General features: G+C 33.7%; 1 protein-coding gene across 4 annotated transcripts in view; it reads right to left on the bottom strand.

The window, feature by feature from the left end:
* LOC132559904 (segment polarity protein dishevelled homolog DVL-3-like) overlaps positions 1 to 16,533 on the bottom strand; it is a 53,088-nt gene that overhangs the window by 19,943 nt on the left and 16,612 nt on the right. For all 4 annotated transcript variants that reach the window (XM_060224533.1, XM_060224534.1, XM_060224537.1 and 1 more), the window contains exons 5-10: positions 6,899 to 6,979; positions 4,353 to 4,476; positions 3,677 to 3,770; positions 1,759 to 1,828; positions 965 to 1,052; positions 216 to 344 (exon numbers count right to left, since the gene is read on the bottom strand). In XM_060224533.1, the coding sequence (XP_060080516.1) occupies positions 216 to 344; positions 965 to 1,052; positions 1,759 to 1,828; positions 3,677 to 3,770; positions 4,353 to 4,476; positions 6,899 to 6,979 (586 nt within the window). The remainder of the gene's footprint in view (positions 1 to 215; positions 345 to 964; positions 1,053 to 1,758; positions 1,829 to 3,676; positions 3,771 to 4,352; positions 4,477 to 6,898; positions 6,980 to 16,533) is intronic.

Raw genomic sequence — 16,533 nt, 5'->3', positions numbered from 1 at the left:
CAGTTCATATACTTCCTTTCATTCTTGTAAAATGAAAAAATATTGTCATAATATTAATAAGTTTTTTCTTGCTGGTCATTAAAAAAAGGATCAATCTTGATGGATATTTCAATGCACATTTATAAGTTCTGCATTAATCCTTTGGTTTAATTTAATTAATTCAAGTACAGAACCAGGAACAACTGAATAAATAGTTTTCTGTTTACATTACTTACCCTGGTTTTTGAACAGCTTCCCTCAAAGCTCGAACAGCATCATCATTACTCATATTTTCAAAACTGACCCCATTCACCTCTAAGATCATATCCCCAGGTTCTACACGACCATCCTGGGCTACAGCACCCCTATGTAAAGCACAATATATCAACAAATGTATAGAAGAAATCTGTTAACATATAAAGCTTTAATATATCATTTCACATTTCAATATAGATGTCTAGGAAATCTGAGTTAACTTTGGACAAACATTTCAAGCTTACATGTTTGGTTTTTTATGGTTATGAATAATGTGTTGATTTTCAATTCAGTTGAAAGTCACTCTATTGTAAAAATATCACTGTCCACAATAATATACGATATATTTAATATTGAGCCAGTATAAATACACTCATCCACAATTTTGCCCTTCCATTATTCTGCCAATGTTAAATTCCATATACTTTAATTATTGAGCACACAGAAATAGTCCTGTCCCCCAAAATACATTTTCATTATAGAGCTGACGAAAATAGCCTCATCCCCAAACTTAGTTTCATTATTGAACGAACGCAAATACCCCCATCTCCAAACTTGTTCATTAATAATTGAGTAAATACCTGCATCCCGAACTTTCTCATTCATCACAAGGCCAACCTCAATAGCCCTGTCCCCAAGTTTATCCTTTTATTATTCAACTGAAATAAACATCTCATCCCCCCAACATTAATTATTGAGCCAATCTAAATATTTTCTTCCCCAAACTTACCCTTTCATTATTGAGCCGACGTAAATACCCCCGTCCCCTCCTTTATTACTCTGCCCGACAATACTGATACCAAGGAAATTCACAGTGTCTGAAAATAAAAAACACAAGAATTATAATCATTACAAATCGGAAAATCATCCTACAATTTCAAGTAACATGGTCATGGCTGTTTAACAAAGGATCAAAGTAATAAAGTTAATCAGATATATTTCTTCTCTGTTTTCAATCAAATTCACTTTCTTAAAATGAGATAATGATAGTTTTACAGTAAAGGAGGTATCAAAGCACCTTCAGGGAAAGTGACACTGTCGATTTGTATAGTAGTTCACATATCTTAAGTTACATGGCGATTCTTGGGAAGCAGTGGTTTTACAATGGTAATTGGATTAATGTAAAGCCATCTTAGTTGCTAGATGTACTGTGCTTATCTTCTATAAGCCCAGTGTGATAACCCATAATCTCTAACTCGAAATCTGGAACAGGGCTTATTACAGGACAATGAAATAAGGCTTATTGGTAATTCTGTCACACAGCAACAATAACAGCATTTACCTGGTAATAAGCACATGTCAGATAATGAGCTAACTTATATATCACTGATCCACAGAATTACAAAAAAAGGTCATTTCATTGTCTTGTAATAAGCCCATTCCTACCTCTTTATTAGAGATGTGTAGCACCCCCCCCCCCCCCTTTCCCATTCCTTAGATTATTACTGAAGGAGAAGGTGTCAATGGACTAATATAGTTACCAGACATTAACTTTTTACTGAATCAATACAGTAAAAGACTTACCCATATTTAATGTGACTGTGATGATGTTGAGAGACATTGTGGAGTCTGTTATACTACTAAATGAAGATGCCTGTAAAAAGAAAAGGTCAATATCAATATGATAGTTAAAGTTTTGAGTACTGTCTCCTATCTAATGCCTAATTTAATAAGTGTCAGACAAAACTGACGACTATTTGGACATGTGACCTAAGTTTGTATGGGGTGGTGGTACGCTAATAACGCATTATTTGACCTATTAGTATGAGTACAAACACAGATGTAGACTTTCTTAGAGCAATCATCAAAGTGATGGAATGTAGTTTTACTTTAACGTCTGTATTTGTGTCCCTCTATCAACACTTATCTCTGGGTTTTCTACTCAGGTGTTGCAATTGTGAAGTTATATACTGGACAGAAAATTTTGTCAAGTACTGGACAGAAAATATAAATTTGCTTTTTTTCTCTTTTTGAAAAAAGAATGTTTTACAATGTAACAATCAGTCTCTTGATTATTTTACCCAAATATTCGTATTAATTCAATATGAATAAAGAAGGGGTTTTCTAGACAAAAGAACATTTTTAATGTGAAAATATGATATTCATTATTTTGTGTTTATATTCCAGCTATTTCTCAATGTTAATCACGATATAATCAAACACACAGGGTTATAATCTATTGGGTGTCCAACCACACTATGAACTTTAGCATCAGAAGATTGATACCACTTTAACATCTTACTATTTATATGTGAAATTCAAACTTTAGTATTAGAATATTAATGGAACTTTCACATCTTACTGCTATTTATATACCAGATTCAGTGTATTTTTTTATATATTAGCAACAGTGTGAGATATCTGATGATGGATCACTGTTACAGACAGTGGGAGAAACCACCTGTAGAGCCCTGATAACAAACCTAATACATCTCGGTGAAAACATCAATTATTTCCAAGTCTACTGTCTCTAGCTTGAGACTGACAGTGGAAACTGAATATCGATAACTATATACTGTAAAATGATATATTTTAGTGGGATTCAAATTTCAAGGTTTTTTGAGAGAGAGAGAGAAAAGTCATTTCCGTTGGCACTGGATTTTGTGGATGAATAATACTTTAAGGAAAACCACCAATACTGATTTTAATAGCCCTTTATTTCCTGGACATATCAATTTGGGAATTGTGAGTAATCAAGGAATCAACAGGGAACAGAAACAACACCACATTGATAAATGACTTCACAGTAGTGTCAACTCAATAGAGTTTATTGAGCATATCAATGAACACTCCACAGGAATCTCTGTTCTCACCTGAAGAGAATAGAATTTCACACCTACAAACTTCTCAAATAGGCCCGACACACCAGGAATCTCTGTTCTCACCTGAAGAGAATATCATTTCACTCCTACAAACCACTCAAATAGACCTGACCCACCAGGAATCTCTGTTCTCACCTGAAGAGAATACCATTTCATCCCTACAAACCACTCAAATAGACCTGACCCACCAGAATATTTCACCCCTACAAACCACTAAAATAGACCTGACCCACCAGGAATCTCTTTCTCATCTGAAAAGAATATCATTTTAACCTTACACACCAGACTTGACTGACTGGGAATCTGTTCTCACCTGAAGAGAATATCATTTCACTCCTTCCTACCAGATAAATAGGCCTGAAACACCAGGAATCACTGTTCTCACCTGAAGAGAATATCATTTCACTCCTTCCTACCAGGCCTGAAATACCAGGAATCTCTGTTCTCACCTACAGAGAATATCAGTTCACCCTTATACACTAGACAAATGGAACTGACACACTAGGAATTTCTGTTCTCACCTACAGAGAACATCATTTTAACCTTACAAACCAGACAAATAGACTATCACCACTAATGAACTCCACTAATTACCCAAGTCCTGAAATATGTCCACTTACCCTACTGATTGGAGGCAATCTGTGTTTCCGCCGTCTTCGTCGGTGTCGACCATATTTTGATGACCTATTCGTAGTGTCTGTGACGGTGGAGAATCTGCAAAGAAAAAATGCAATCTTTTAAACAGAAGATTACTTAAACATCCTCCTGCAACATTTCTGGATCAAATTCAAGTGCCACTTCATCCAGGAATAATTCTAGTCTGCTTAAGATGTAACTTGTCTTCCTTATTATCTTTGTATGGTGAATTCGGGTGTAAATATCCACATATTCCAATTTCTTTTCTCCCAAACATTTCCCACTTAAAATATCCATTCTATCATTACGTTCCTTATCAATCATATCTCAAACCATTCTATAATAAAATCTTGATGACCTACATTTTTAACAGCACATTTGGTATTGAATATAGACCTCCTGTTAAATCTTACAGCATATTGGTGTCTTAATTACAAGGTAATTTGGAGTTAGAACATAATTCATCCTTGTTTTTGAAGTCAGAAAACTGAACTGATCAAAGTGAATTATTTGTTTTATGACCTCAGATCTGTCTTGGTTTCTTTGGTCAAATTACTTTCCATTTATAAAGGCTGTAAACATGCTAGTCTCAGAAATCTTTACTTTCAACAGTTTAATTTTGCTTGTCACTGAAATCTAAGGCCTATTAACAACTTTTACCTGCTGTCATCTTCGGAGTCGAAGAAGCTGGTGGTGTCAATATCGCTACTAAGTACTGTTGATGAGTCGTATGTGTGTCCTCGGTCTCTGTGATGCTTACTGTGTCCATTGATCCTTGGGGGAGCTGAAGATATATAAACATAGTCAAATACATGCTAGGATGCAAATTACAAACAAACTCACAAGAATCAAGAATCAATTTTCACTAACTGTATCAAATAAGCAATAAGACTTGCCAACATTACACAATGAATCTGATGCATATTCAATGGTGGAACTCGGATAGAGAAAACGAGCATAGCGCTTTATTTTGACACGTTTTAAAAGCCTTGAGGGACTAGGGGATAAACTTTGAAGGAAAAGGTAGGCTCACTAGAGGATAATAAAATAGGATTTTCATCAGTTATTAGCAAATTCCAACAGACATGTTAGGGTTTATAAACAGCCTTAACTACACTCCGTGTAATAAGGAGAGTCATTTTCCCTTCCTGAAGATTGCATTTTTATTATTCTTATTCATCTTTCACAATCTCAAAAGCAAACAAACTTAATACCAACTTTCTGTGAATGATGTTTGAAACTAAATACTACTAATTTCTAACATTCTCTCCATCAACATTATCTAAATCCTCCTGACTATCTTCTTACCTTCTCTCCATCAAAATTATCTAAATCCTCCTGACTAAAATCTAGCTTTTTCTACATCCTTTTTATCTAAATCCTCCTTGCAGCTGGTTTTAACATCTCAAAACAAATTCTAAATGAATCTTAACCTCTGACCCTAGGATAGCTATCTTTAATTTCAAATTTACATCTGACCCTTGGATAGCCATCTCAATTACCAACTGTTCAGTTGAGTTACATGGCTGCAGCTGACATTCTTAAAATTCTTAAAATTTTGCTGGATTTGCTGCATGATGTCATTAATATCAAGACAGTAAGAGGTGAGGTTCTACATGTAAACTTGAAAATACGACAGTCTTCCAGTCATATGAAAGAGCCAAAAAATCAATAAGTAAAATGGATAGCTAGCAGCTATTGTAAGTGAACGCTGTAGAAAATGACTCATAAACATGACTTGTTAAGACAGGTAGGTTAGAGAAATCAATGCAGGTAGACTACCATTTGTCCAAATTGTCAATACTTTCAAAATCTCTATATACAACTTTGTCTAAAAGACCTAGCAGTGTCTTTGCCAAGTAATATCACAGAACAGCTAAAAACTGGTTTTCTCCAGATATCCAGCTCCTGTTAAGCAAAGACTAAGCATTTCAATAATGGATACCACTTCCTACTGTGATAAAAGTGTTTGTGGAATATTTTTTTCCAAAATATTAGAATTTTTTATAATTGGTGTGTTTTCTAAATCTATGAAGATTTGAATGATTTCCCAATATTGAAACCACCCTCTTAAAATTTTAAATCCTCAGTTTCCATAAGACCAATGATCTGAAATCTATGAAAGATTTACATTTTCAAAATTCATGCTACTACTCAGCTAACATTAAATCTGGAAAAGATTAAAGTGAACAAATAACATCTGAAATAAAACTAATTTACCTGTAAGTTACAGTTTTCACCGAGTAACAAAAACTTTCTTTTCTTATATGTGGGTCCAACAGCAATAAATTGCCCACAATTGCTGTAAATATTCACAGCTAGCAAATAATAATCACATTAGTAGTAAAGAACAGGGGAACCTCAATAATTCAAGTTAGGATACTGAACCCTTTTGTAAGTTCAAATTGGTTATTTCCTAATTGATTTCAAATACATTCTCCATATATTTCTTTTGGTATATAAGTGTATGAATTATGCAGGTTCCCCTGTAAAAATTAACATAAAAATACATTTTACACTAATTGGTATACTGTATATTGTATTTGACAAATATAGTGAAGTGCTTCGTGTTCAAATATTAAGTTGTGAAGTGAAATGATATTAAAAAATACATCACAAAGCACACTGCATAACACACACACAACACATAAGGCACAACTTTAAAAATCAAACGTATCAATCACATCCCACAATTCATCAGTAGTCTCATACAAGTTCAACAGCACATTGACAACTTTACTGGATTACTTCCCTTAGTTGTCAGAAGAGTAAGGTAAAAAAAAAAAAAACTGACCCACAAACATACATCTAAGGGAAGTAATCCAGTATAGTTCCCAAAATTAAGTTTAGTCCTCAAGCTCTGGCATTTTTTAGTAAGAAAGTTAAATTTGAAATTGATAATGACTATGAAAAATATTTATAATGTAAAAAATATAAATTATAGTCCAAAGAATATGTATAATATAAAGTTAAAATTATTTAGCACTTCTTTGATTTTGTGAGATCAAAATTTACAGAATAATAACCATGCTTAGGACTGCTGTTGAATTATGGGTAAATGATGAAGCTTATCCATCCATGATAGGTAGTAAGCAGCAAACGGATCCCACACATTTGTACAAAGTGTCATCTAACACACTTCAGCAATACTTTGGTTAGAGGGTATACAGAAGGTCAGAGTTGTTACTAGGCAATGGCACGCTTACCATTGGGGTCGTTATGGTTACGACGGTCTCGATAACTGTGGTTAAAACTGTTGTGAGTATGGCGTGAACTTCTAGGTCGATCTAAAGAAAAAGTAAAAACAAAAACCTAAAATTAAACAACTTTCACTACAACTACATTTCAAAATAAAAGAAGCAAAAAGAAAACAGAAATTGCAAGCATACATAGTTAAGTGTTAATAGCAAGCAAGCAGTATAGCAACACAGATGGTACACAGAGTAAATAATGATGATGACTTGGTCAATTGTGAAACTGTATAGATTTTTTGTATGTGTAGAGAAACAAGGTTCTAATGATGAAATTGTTTACAGATATTCAGAGAGTATGATTCCTATTCTATGAACTTGTGCCTTTTCAGACCAATGGTGAATAACAAGAAATCTTATATCCACTTGTTATATAGCAACCATAGACTTAGGATCTAGGAAGTTATAACAGCTACACATAAACAAGATGTTTGTGAATAATTTAATCAGTTCAAAGTAGTTAAACTTATTGTTTTATTCACCATCATCATTTTTGGTGGTATTACAAAGGAGGTGAGGGTTTTGAAATCTGAATCTGGACATTTTTCTTTTCAGAATGGCTACTTTTCCATGTGTAGGATTATACCAAAAGCTGAATATTTGGAGTTCATCAGAACTCCTTTTCTTTGAAATGGCATCTTGTTAGTGTAGGTCAATTTTCCAGGTGCTGAAACTTTCAGGTGCATTTTTCAATAACTTATCAGAAAATTCTCAGAATGATTCAAATTAGAGCGAAAATCATTATTCTGTAATATGATGTAAGGACTGAAATTTAAATCATAAAAAAGTAACCGGCATAGAACATGCAAATACAACAAACAGCAGATCGACAAGACACAGGCATAAATCCCTAATTAAAAACCAACAGAATATCTCATACTTTATTTACTATTTCAGTAGATATGCATTAACTTGACTCTTACACTATTTCTGAAGTCTTGGGTGAGCTTGACTCATAATCTTTTTTTCACTGACTCGAATAAACTTGACTTGTACACTATTTCCATAGACTTGGGTAAGCTTGATTCCCACACTATTTCCATAGACTTGGGTAAGCTTGATTCCCACACTATTTCCATAGACTTGGGTAAGCTTGATTCCAACACTATTTCTATAGACTTGGGTAAGTTTGACTTGTATACTTTTTCCAGACTTGGGTAAGCTTGATTCCTACACTATTTCCATAGACTTGGGTAAGTTTGACTTCTACACTATTTCCATAGACTTGGGTAAGCTTGATTCCCACACTATTTCTATAGACTTGGGTAAGCTTGACTCGTTTACTATTTCCAGTCTTGGGTAAGCTTGACTTGTATACTATTTCTATAGATTTGGGTAAGCTTGACTTGTATACTATTTCTATAGACTTGGGTAAGCTTGACTCCAACACTATTTCCAGACTTGGGAAAGCTTGACCCATACACTATTTCTATAGACTTGGGTAAGTTTGACCTGTAGATCCCTGTAGAATACCCACAATGGTTGACTTGTACATGTATAATAAATATCTACAGAATATTACACAAGCTGAACTTTGATGTAGGTTTGGTAAGTCACAACTTTACACATATATATATACATATGTAACATTGATATTTTGTTTTTATATTTATATGTACGATACGCAAAGCCTTTCTCTTATTTAAATCATATATATATATCTATAAATAAATTGTCTGAATAATGTCTAGATACCTATGGGTGCACTTCAGTTATACATACTCTGTGTGATGTTGTTGATTGGTTCAATAAGTTGAACATATAATATTCATAGGGAGAAATTTCTGTTATAAAAAGTAATAAGTTTGACCCAAATATTTAGAGAAGTATAGAAACAAATATCTTTATTCTGCGACTGGTCTTTTGAAAAGAGTACAAGAATTTCAACCTGTAAAATGGTTTTAATAAAATCTGCAGACCCTAATAGAATTAATCTTATTCTAAAGAGCTTAGCCTTTGTTTAATGCTAAACTAATAAGAGTAACAATGTATAACTATAACAAGCTAACAAGATTTAAGAAGAAAAGAATATAAACTTATTTACAAGTAATTAAAACAGCAAGTAATCACTCGATTGTAAAGAAATCAGATTACAACAATCCAGAAGTAAATTTGACAAATACACAATCGAAACTTTAAAATATTGACCTTCAACAAAATCATCATGAATCTGTTTTACTGCTGAGAGTTAATAAGTAATCTGGTCCCAGAAGTTTACTATAAATTGTTTTACCACACCAGGACCAGTTACCTTGACAACCAATCTATGTTGACAACACATTCCCATGATTTTTCTTTGCCTGAACTGAATGGTTCCAAATTTGGAGGAGAGTTAATTAAAACCTTGCCATATAGAAACCACAAAAGAAAATAGAATTTGCTGGAATTAAAGATATATTTCAAATGGAGTGAAATATGATCTTTACACTTGATTAAAAATATATTTTCATGAGTGTGCAATAAAACATTTTTAGGAAAGTCATATGAAAAAGAAATGATCTCTCTGGTGAAACATCATTAAATATTTTACTACCCTATCCACAGCTGTAGACATTTAAGGCTGGAGCATCAGAAGGGTCATACTCCAAGAATGACATAACGCTCACTAAATCTGCAGGATTTGAGCCAGGTAATGCACCGATGAGAATGTTAGTAGGAATGCACAACAGTCCAATGGGATACATAATATGATAAATTACGTCAACTTTTGGTCTTTGTTTTTGCATTACAGTCTTATCTGATTCTAGAAACATCTGTAACAGATATTATCTAATCATGAAATTATGCCAGAAATCTGAACACTAAACAATGTATTAAAGACTTCCGGTTGGCTACATGTCTCTGTCTAACAACTGTAACACAGACTTAGCAGATACATACCTAAGTCTCTGGTCCTTTAGGACAACGGAGTACAATACTAAGTATCTGGTCCTTTAGGACCATGGAGTCCTTGCTTTACTGTATCATAGATTAAGTAGAAATATAACTAAGTCTCTGGTCCTTTAGGACCACTGAGTCCTTGTCTTACTCTATCTGGTCCTTTAGAACAACTGAGTTCTTGTCTTACTGTATCACAGACTTAGCAGATACATAACTACGTCTCTGGTCCTTTAGAACAACTGAGTCCTTGTCTTACTGTATCACAGACTTAGCAGATACATAACTAAGTCTCTGGTCCTTTAGGACCATGGAGTCCTTGTCTTACTATATCACAGACTTAGTCATACAAAACTTAGTCTCTGGTCCTTTAGTACTACCCAGTATCTCAAAGAGGCTTTAAAACATGTATGTATCCATTACAATGGAAAACTCAAATGAGTTGATACATTGGTAAGAAAGTGATACTTTAAAGCAAAGCTTTGTTACAGTCATAGTAAGTTTCATTATCTTTCTAATGAAAGCAGATGTATACCTCTCACAGCAGATATTTTGTATTTGTAAATTACTTTGGGTATCCAGGTTGTTTCAATATTTTAGTACCCTTTGATTGTAACGCTCTCTAATGGCTCTTCTTTTCTGACTTTCAACACATTATACAAGACACATCTTTTTTTCTATAATTAAAACATCAACTTCTGTCTGAGTGGCTCTGCCCCTATATACTCAGAAACATATTCCAGACTTCCAACACATTAAATAAGACTCATGCTTAATTCTATAATGTACCCGTAAAACATCAGCTTCTGCCCGAGTACGTTGTGGTTTAAAGGATTTATATAATGGAGTCAAAATAAATAAGGAATACCATACATATAAGAGTCAGTCTTGTTCAAATCATGCCACTGAATCATAGAATATTGGGATGGGCATAATATTGCATAGAAATCAAAATGATGGCAATAACAGAGTACAAATTTCTCAAAATATATCAAAATAGCAAAGGGATTATTCCAATTCTGATTGATTTTACAGAAAGAAACAATTTAGATAGTTCTTCATTGGAAGGACAATAAGGCACAAGCGGTCAGGCGATGATTATTTTCTTTTAGCACCTATAATGACTAGTGAATGTCTGGGTGTAGGTACTGGATGTGTGGGAGGGATGTTTCTACATGTACAGCTAACTTCACCAGGAGCTGGTATCAATATTGCGTCTGTAACAGCTGTTTAGTTTGACCAAGAAAACATTAACCAACTCTCACAGACATGTTAAACCCAGCCTACAGCAAGTGCAATTTGTGGTCGACTACCAATCTACATGGGAATACCGTATCATTTCTGTACTGGCATGTCTTAGTCAGGTTACTAAAATCACTGTTAGTTTAAATAACACAACCTTCTCCTGTAAATATGCTAATGTTACAACGTAACAATGAAAATGATGTATTCTTCTTAACATCCAAATGTTCAACATGATTTTATGTAAAAATAATTATCTAATTGAACAATAAATTAAATGAATTGGGCAACTCATCCGATAGATTGAATGTAGTTTGTTTATCTTTTTGTTTGTTTGTTGTTGTTTTTGTTTTAATAAACCCTCAGGCTTGTAATTTTAATGCAATTTATAATTTGTTAGTAAGATAACCAAAACAGAATATATTGGTGTATTTTAAAACACATTACAAAGAAATGTTCTTCTCTCTTTCGAGACATTGCACTCTTTTTTCCTTTAATAATATGCATAAATGGACAGAGATTTTAAATACATTACTAGATTTGTATTTCCTTATCAACTTTCTATAGCTAAAATTTCCAGACTTTGGCTTTGTGATAATTCTGTTAGGCATGAGACTTCGACCTATCAATCATTCTGCTATGTCCCAAACATGGACATTTCCTTCATTCTGTTAAGTTCCAAACTAGGAACTTCCCATCATTTTGTAAGGCCCCAGACAAGAATTTTTTATTGTTCTGTTAGGCCCAAAACATGGACCTTCCTACCATTGTGTTAGGCCCCAGACATGGGCCTTTTTGTAATTCTGTTGAGCCCCAACCATGAAGCTTCCTATCGCTCTGTAAGACTCCAGACAAGGACCACTCTATTACGCCTCAATAATAGACTTTCCTCATCACTCGGTTCACCAGATATCATGGACTATATACATATGATTCCACACATTTTATTTAACCAACCCCCCCCCCTCCTCCCATTTTTCCCCCTGATCCTTTTTTTAGGCTCCAGACATGCACTCCTATACATTCAAGCCAGTCTCCATCAGATGCAGACCCTATGGCTTCCATTGATAAGTAGTGTTTATAGAGGAGATTTGATATTAGCTAGGAAATTATCAATATATTTGTCTATTTTTGCCTTGGCATTTCGATACACTAATGTCGACTCTCCCATTTGTCTTTATCACTTATCACATCCTTATAAGTAAATTACTCTGATCTCATTTCTGTTTTCATCCATCTTGAGAACATAAATGACAAATATGCCAAAGAAAATGAAGCCAGAAGAATATCTAGTGGCAAACATGGTGTTAGAAGCTGGCATTAACAGATTGCTCAAAACACCAAGAACAACACACAATCAATATTTGAACAAATCAGCAATTTTCCATATAAATGCCCTGTATACCTGTGTCAGCTGTTTCATATACAGATTAGTATTATACAGGGACATGTAATGTTGTTTCCTAAGCTTCTTATAGAGACAGAAAAAGTGAAGTCAATATTTCTCTATAGCTGTAGCAATACCGGTAATTTTACTCCTATTTCTGTATCCAATGCACAAGTTACTAAGCAATATTTCTCTTAGATTTGTAGACACAGACTGTTTATTACTCTCTAGTTTTGTGAACGTACAGATTTACTAGCTCCATAATACAGTAAGTGTGTTTTTCTCAGCTTACTTCACAGTACATCTAAGCTTCACAACTTTGAAAACTTACTTCACTGTATGTACACATTTCTCTCCGTCTTTCACTTTCTTACACATAATGCTTTGAAGATGTTATCTATTGACACCAGTGATGAGGAAAACACTTTTAAAGAGATATCTCTAACAAACATTACATTACAACATACTATTTTCAACAGTCGTGCTTTAAAGAAAAAGTTTATCTACCATTGTCTCTCATTACATATACAGACTGCATTAATTATACCCTCATGACCTATATCAAATTCAAACCAGAAACTCATTAAGCTCTGATTTAATTTTTTCAGGCTATTGAAAATGTAAAGGAAGTATTGATGAAATTCTATCTTAAAGCCAACAAAACATGATAACATTTCCAATATTTATGGTCTTGGTAATCTGACATTTTTCAAAGATTAACGCTCGAGTGTATCTACCGATTCCAATATAGAATGCCATGAACTATTCACTGCCACATTCACTTTGGCATCTTGTACATGCAATATACTAAACATGAAAGTGCTCTGTGCCAATTTTCTACCCTTGCCTTATGTTACATATGTAAGTGCCATAAACGCTCTTCGGCCTGACCAGCATATTAAAACAACCCGAATTCCCGAAAGCACCAAGTTGTATCTTTTCCACCTATCTTCATTTCTATCCAATATTCACTAGCAGTTGGTGGTAGGTATCTCATCCATATCTCGCACCCCTTATCTTCCATACTTGACTCATCCTTCCTTTCATATCAGCAGTTCCATTACAGAGACTGGGGAGGAAGTACGAGAAAATTATGCTTTGTATTACCTATAGGTGTAATCAGTAGAGCAGATATTATGAAACAAGTCAAATTTTTACTGCTCCAAACCTGATTATCTCCGTTCTGTGTAGCATATGGCTTCTGTTAGAGGCGGCAATGGCTCAGCAATGAGACAGACATAAATGCAAACTCAGTAAAAGAATCGCCTGTGGGTTAAATCCTGTCTGTGACTATATAAATCAATCCATTTACCAACTGGACAATTTGGTACAAATTCTGTTGAACTCAGGATCACAACATATAACAAAAGTGACATTAGTCAAAAGTCAAAAGAATTCACGAAGGCAGCTTCCAGTTATGTTAAATAAAATTTCTCACGAAAATCTCTGAAAAAATACAACTGTTATAATAACCAAAAAAATATATCTTGGTCTATTATGGAACATGAATTGTAATATTGGCCTTAGAGAAATTCATCACAGTATTTGCCTCCTTTTTTATGTAACTTATATTTTACTGTGAGCCCAAATTAGTCACTAGCTCTACAGAGCAATTGGGCTAGACTTTAAAACTGAGCTCAAGATGATGTGAAGGACACTTTCCCACTTCGATGAATTTAAAATGTACACATTATTTTCCAGAAGTTAATCAACTTTTGTTCTTTTCACAACAAATTTCAAAAAAGTAATAAAATTTTCCCAGAATTTTTGTGAAATACTTTGTTAACTAATTAGATGCAATCAACATTACAGAAAACACATGCATTAAATTAAGATATGAGTAACTACAACTTGACATAATTTTTGTTTATTCATTAAGTAGGCATGCTCATATTACATATTAGTGCTTCCAAATTAACTCTCATGTAGACTACATCAAATGTTCAGTAATGTCTGTCATGTTATTTGCAATGCCAAAGCACAATAAAACATCTTAAAAGTTTTACTAAGTTTTATAAGTTGATTAAATTTAAATGACACAAATCCGTATTTTTGAAGATCAATCAAACACATTTCTTCAAAAAAAGATGGTGGAGAAGCTAAGAAATATATATGCCTAATATCTTCCTCTATACTGATATTTTTTGAAACAATCATGTTTGAAACAATTGTAAATATGCCATGTACTTTGGCGTCTTGATTACAGGATTTAGACAACTATTACATGTAACAGAATATGTGAAGGTTTTGTATATATCTCATTTAATATATGTGCCATAGGTTTTACAACTTTTTTTCTTTACATTTATGAATGACTGGAACTTTAAAATCAATTATTACTACACAAGAGCAATTGAATACACTCTGAAATTTAAACTGGATATGTAGTGTTTTAAAAAAAATACTGAATTTTGCTCCTTTTTTTCCCCCCTGCTATCAGCAAACGTCTATTTTTGGAGAAATTTATTATACTTTTTGAAGCATGTGAACAGGAAACCAAATGTTGTACTTTAAGTCTGATTATATATTGGCTAAAGCTATCAGAAACAACTCAAGTTACACAAACCTCTTTACCTTTAGGCCTGGCACTACTCTAAAACCCATTATGTTTTGGACGGTGCAATTCACAATTATAGATGTATGCATGAAGCACCCATGTGCTGGGCTAGGTATCAATGTAGCATGTAGGCCACACCATGTGGAATGATGGCTGAAGCTTGTAGAAACAGCCTACAGGATCATATTTAATGTTTAAAATCAATTTTCCTACACTAAAATTCTTTAATTCTCTAAAAACATAACAAATTACAAATTCTTTACCCGTAGATCCTTAACCTGAATCGGACATTAACATGTCATATCTAACTCAGCTTTAAGCAAACTTAGAAACATAAAAACATTTGTAAATTTCAGTTATTTGCTTGCCTTTTTTTTTGTCTCTCTCCTTTATTTTTTTCTCTCAATCTCTCCATCTATCTCTCAAACACTCTTTCAAACCACTCCTTGGACTAGCTTATTAGGCTACAGCTAAATATAAAGTTAAGATAATGTAGTCAGGACTCCTGACAATATTACATAGATTATAAAACAGGAATCATTTATAATCATTTCTAGACTGTACTGAGAGACTAAAATCCTCGTATCTAGGTGTGTGTTCATGTGAAAACCTTCCCGAACAGCTTGTGTTTTGTACATTACATCTTACGTAACCTTTCCTAATGGGCTAGAAATCTCTCTGGGGTACACTACTCTGATAAGGCAGCTACTGCTATAGGTGTTTGCTATTCTATACTCTAGTTTTTTCTTTAAATATAGTTTAAACAACACAACTAGTATTCCTTGTCTATATTCATTATATATACACATACATATGCATATATATTCTGCTTCAGGCAATCTCTCAAACCCCAATATGTACACTAACTGTATGTAATAACTATGAAATAAATACTAGGTTTCCCTAGAAGTACAGACCATAAAAATGATACTATGCCAAATCTAACCCTTGAGAATTTTTATAATTAGTGGAAAACTGCAGACCTGTTTCAAACATTTGCTTATATATGAAACACGTTAAGTTGTTTTACAATTGATGAAATATCAGGCATAGTTGTTAAGTATTAGGATATTGGCAAAAATCAGGATTATTTTAACTCTGCCTAAAGCTTCAACAGAAAAGAAATTCTAAGACTATATTCAGTTGTTGTGGTCAAAAGGGTTGCAACTTTATCAATTAAAACAGATTCACCATCAACACTAACCTCAGATACTGAAGAAACATGCAAAGTTACATTGAAAGCTAAAAAAGATATTGTCTAGGCAAATAGCCAATCATTTGGATTTCATTACTACTGCCATACATTTAAATCAGGAATGATGTGATTTACCTGCATTAGATCTGTGGGTTGTATTTCTGACACGAGCGAGGATAAACCAAGCCATGTCCAGCTAGCTACATCCCTACATCATTGACCATAGCACTGACCGCCACACTAAATCACCTGTTGTCCACTCACTAATCATTGGTCACTAATCCTTCCACTGGTTATAACCTTAAGCTAGCTGACACTGGCCTACTTCTAAA

Source organism: Ylistrum balloti, unplaced genomic scaffold, assembly GCF_031769215.1.
Source record: "Ylistrum balloti isolate Yb309-2 unplaced genomic scaffold, AGI_CSIRO_Ybal_v1 Utg370992, whole genome shotgun sequence".
Classification (NCBI taxonomy): Eukaryota; Metazoa; Mollusca; class Bivalvia; order Pectinida; family Pectinidae; genus Ylistrum; species Ylistrum balloti.
This window is presented reverse-complemented; position numbering and strand designations above follow the sequence as displayed.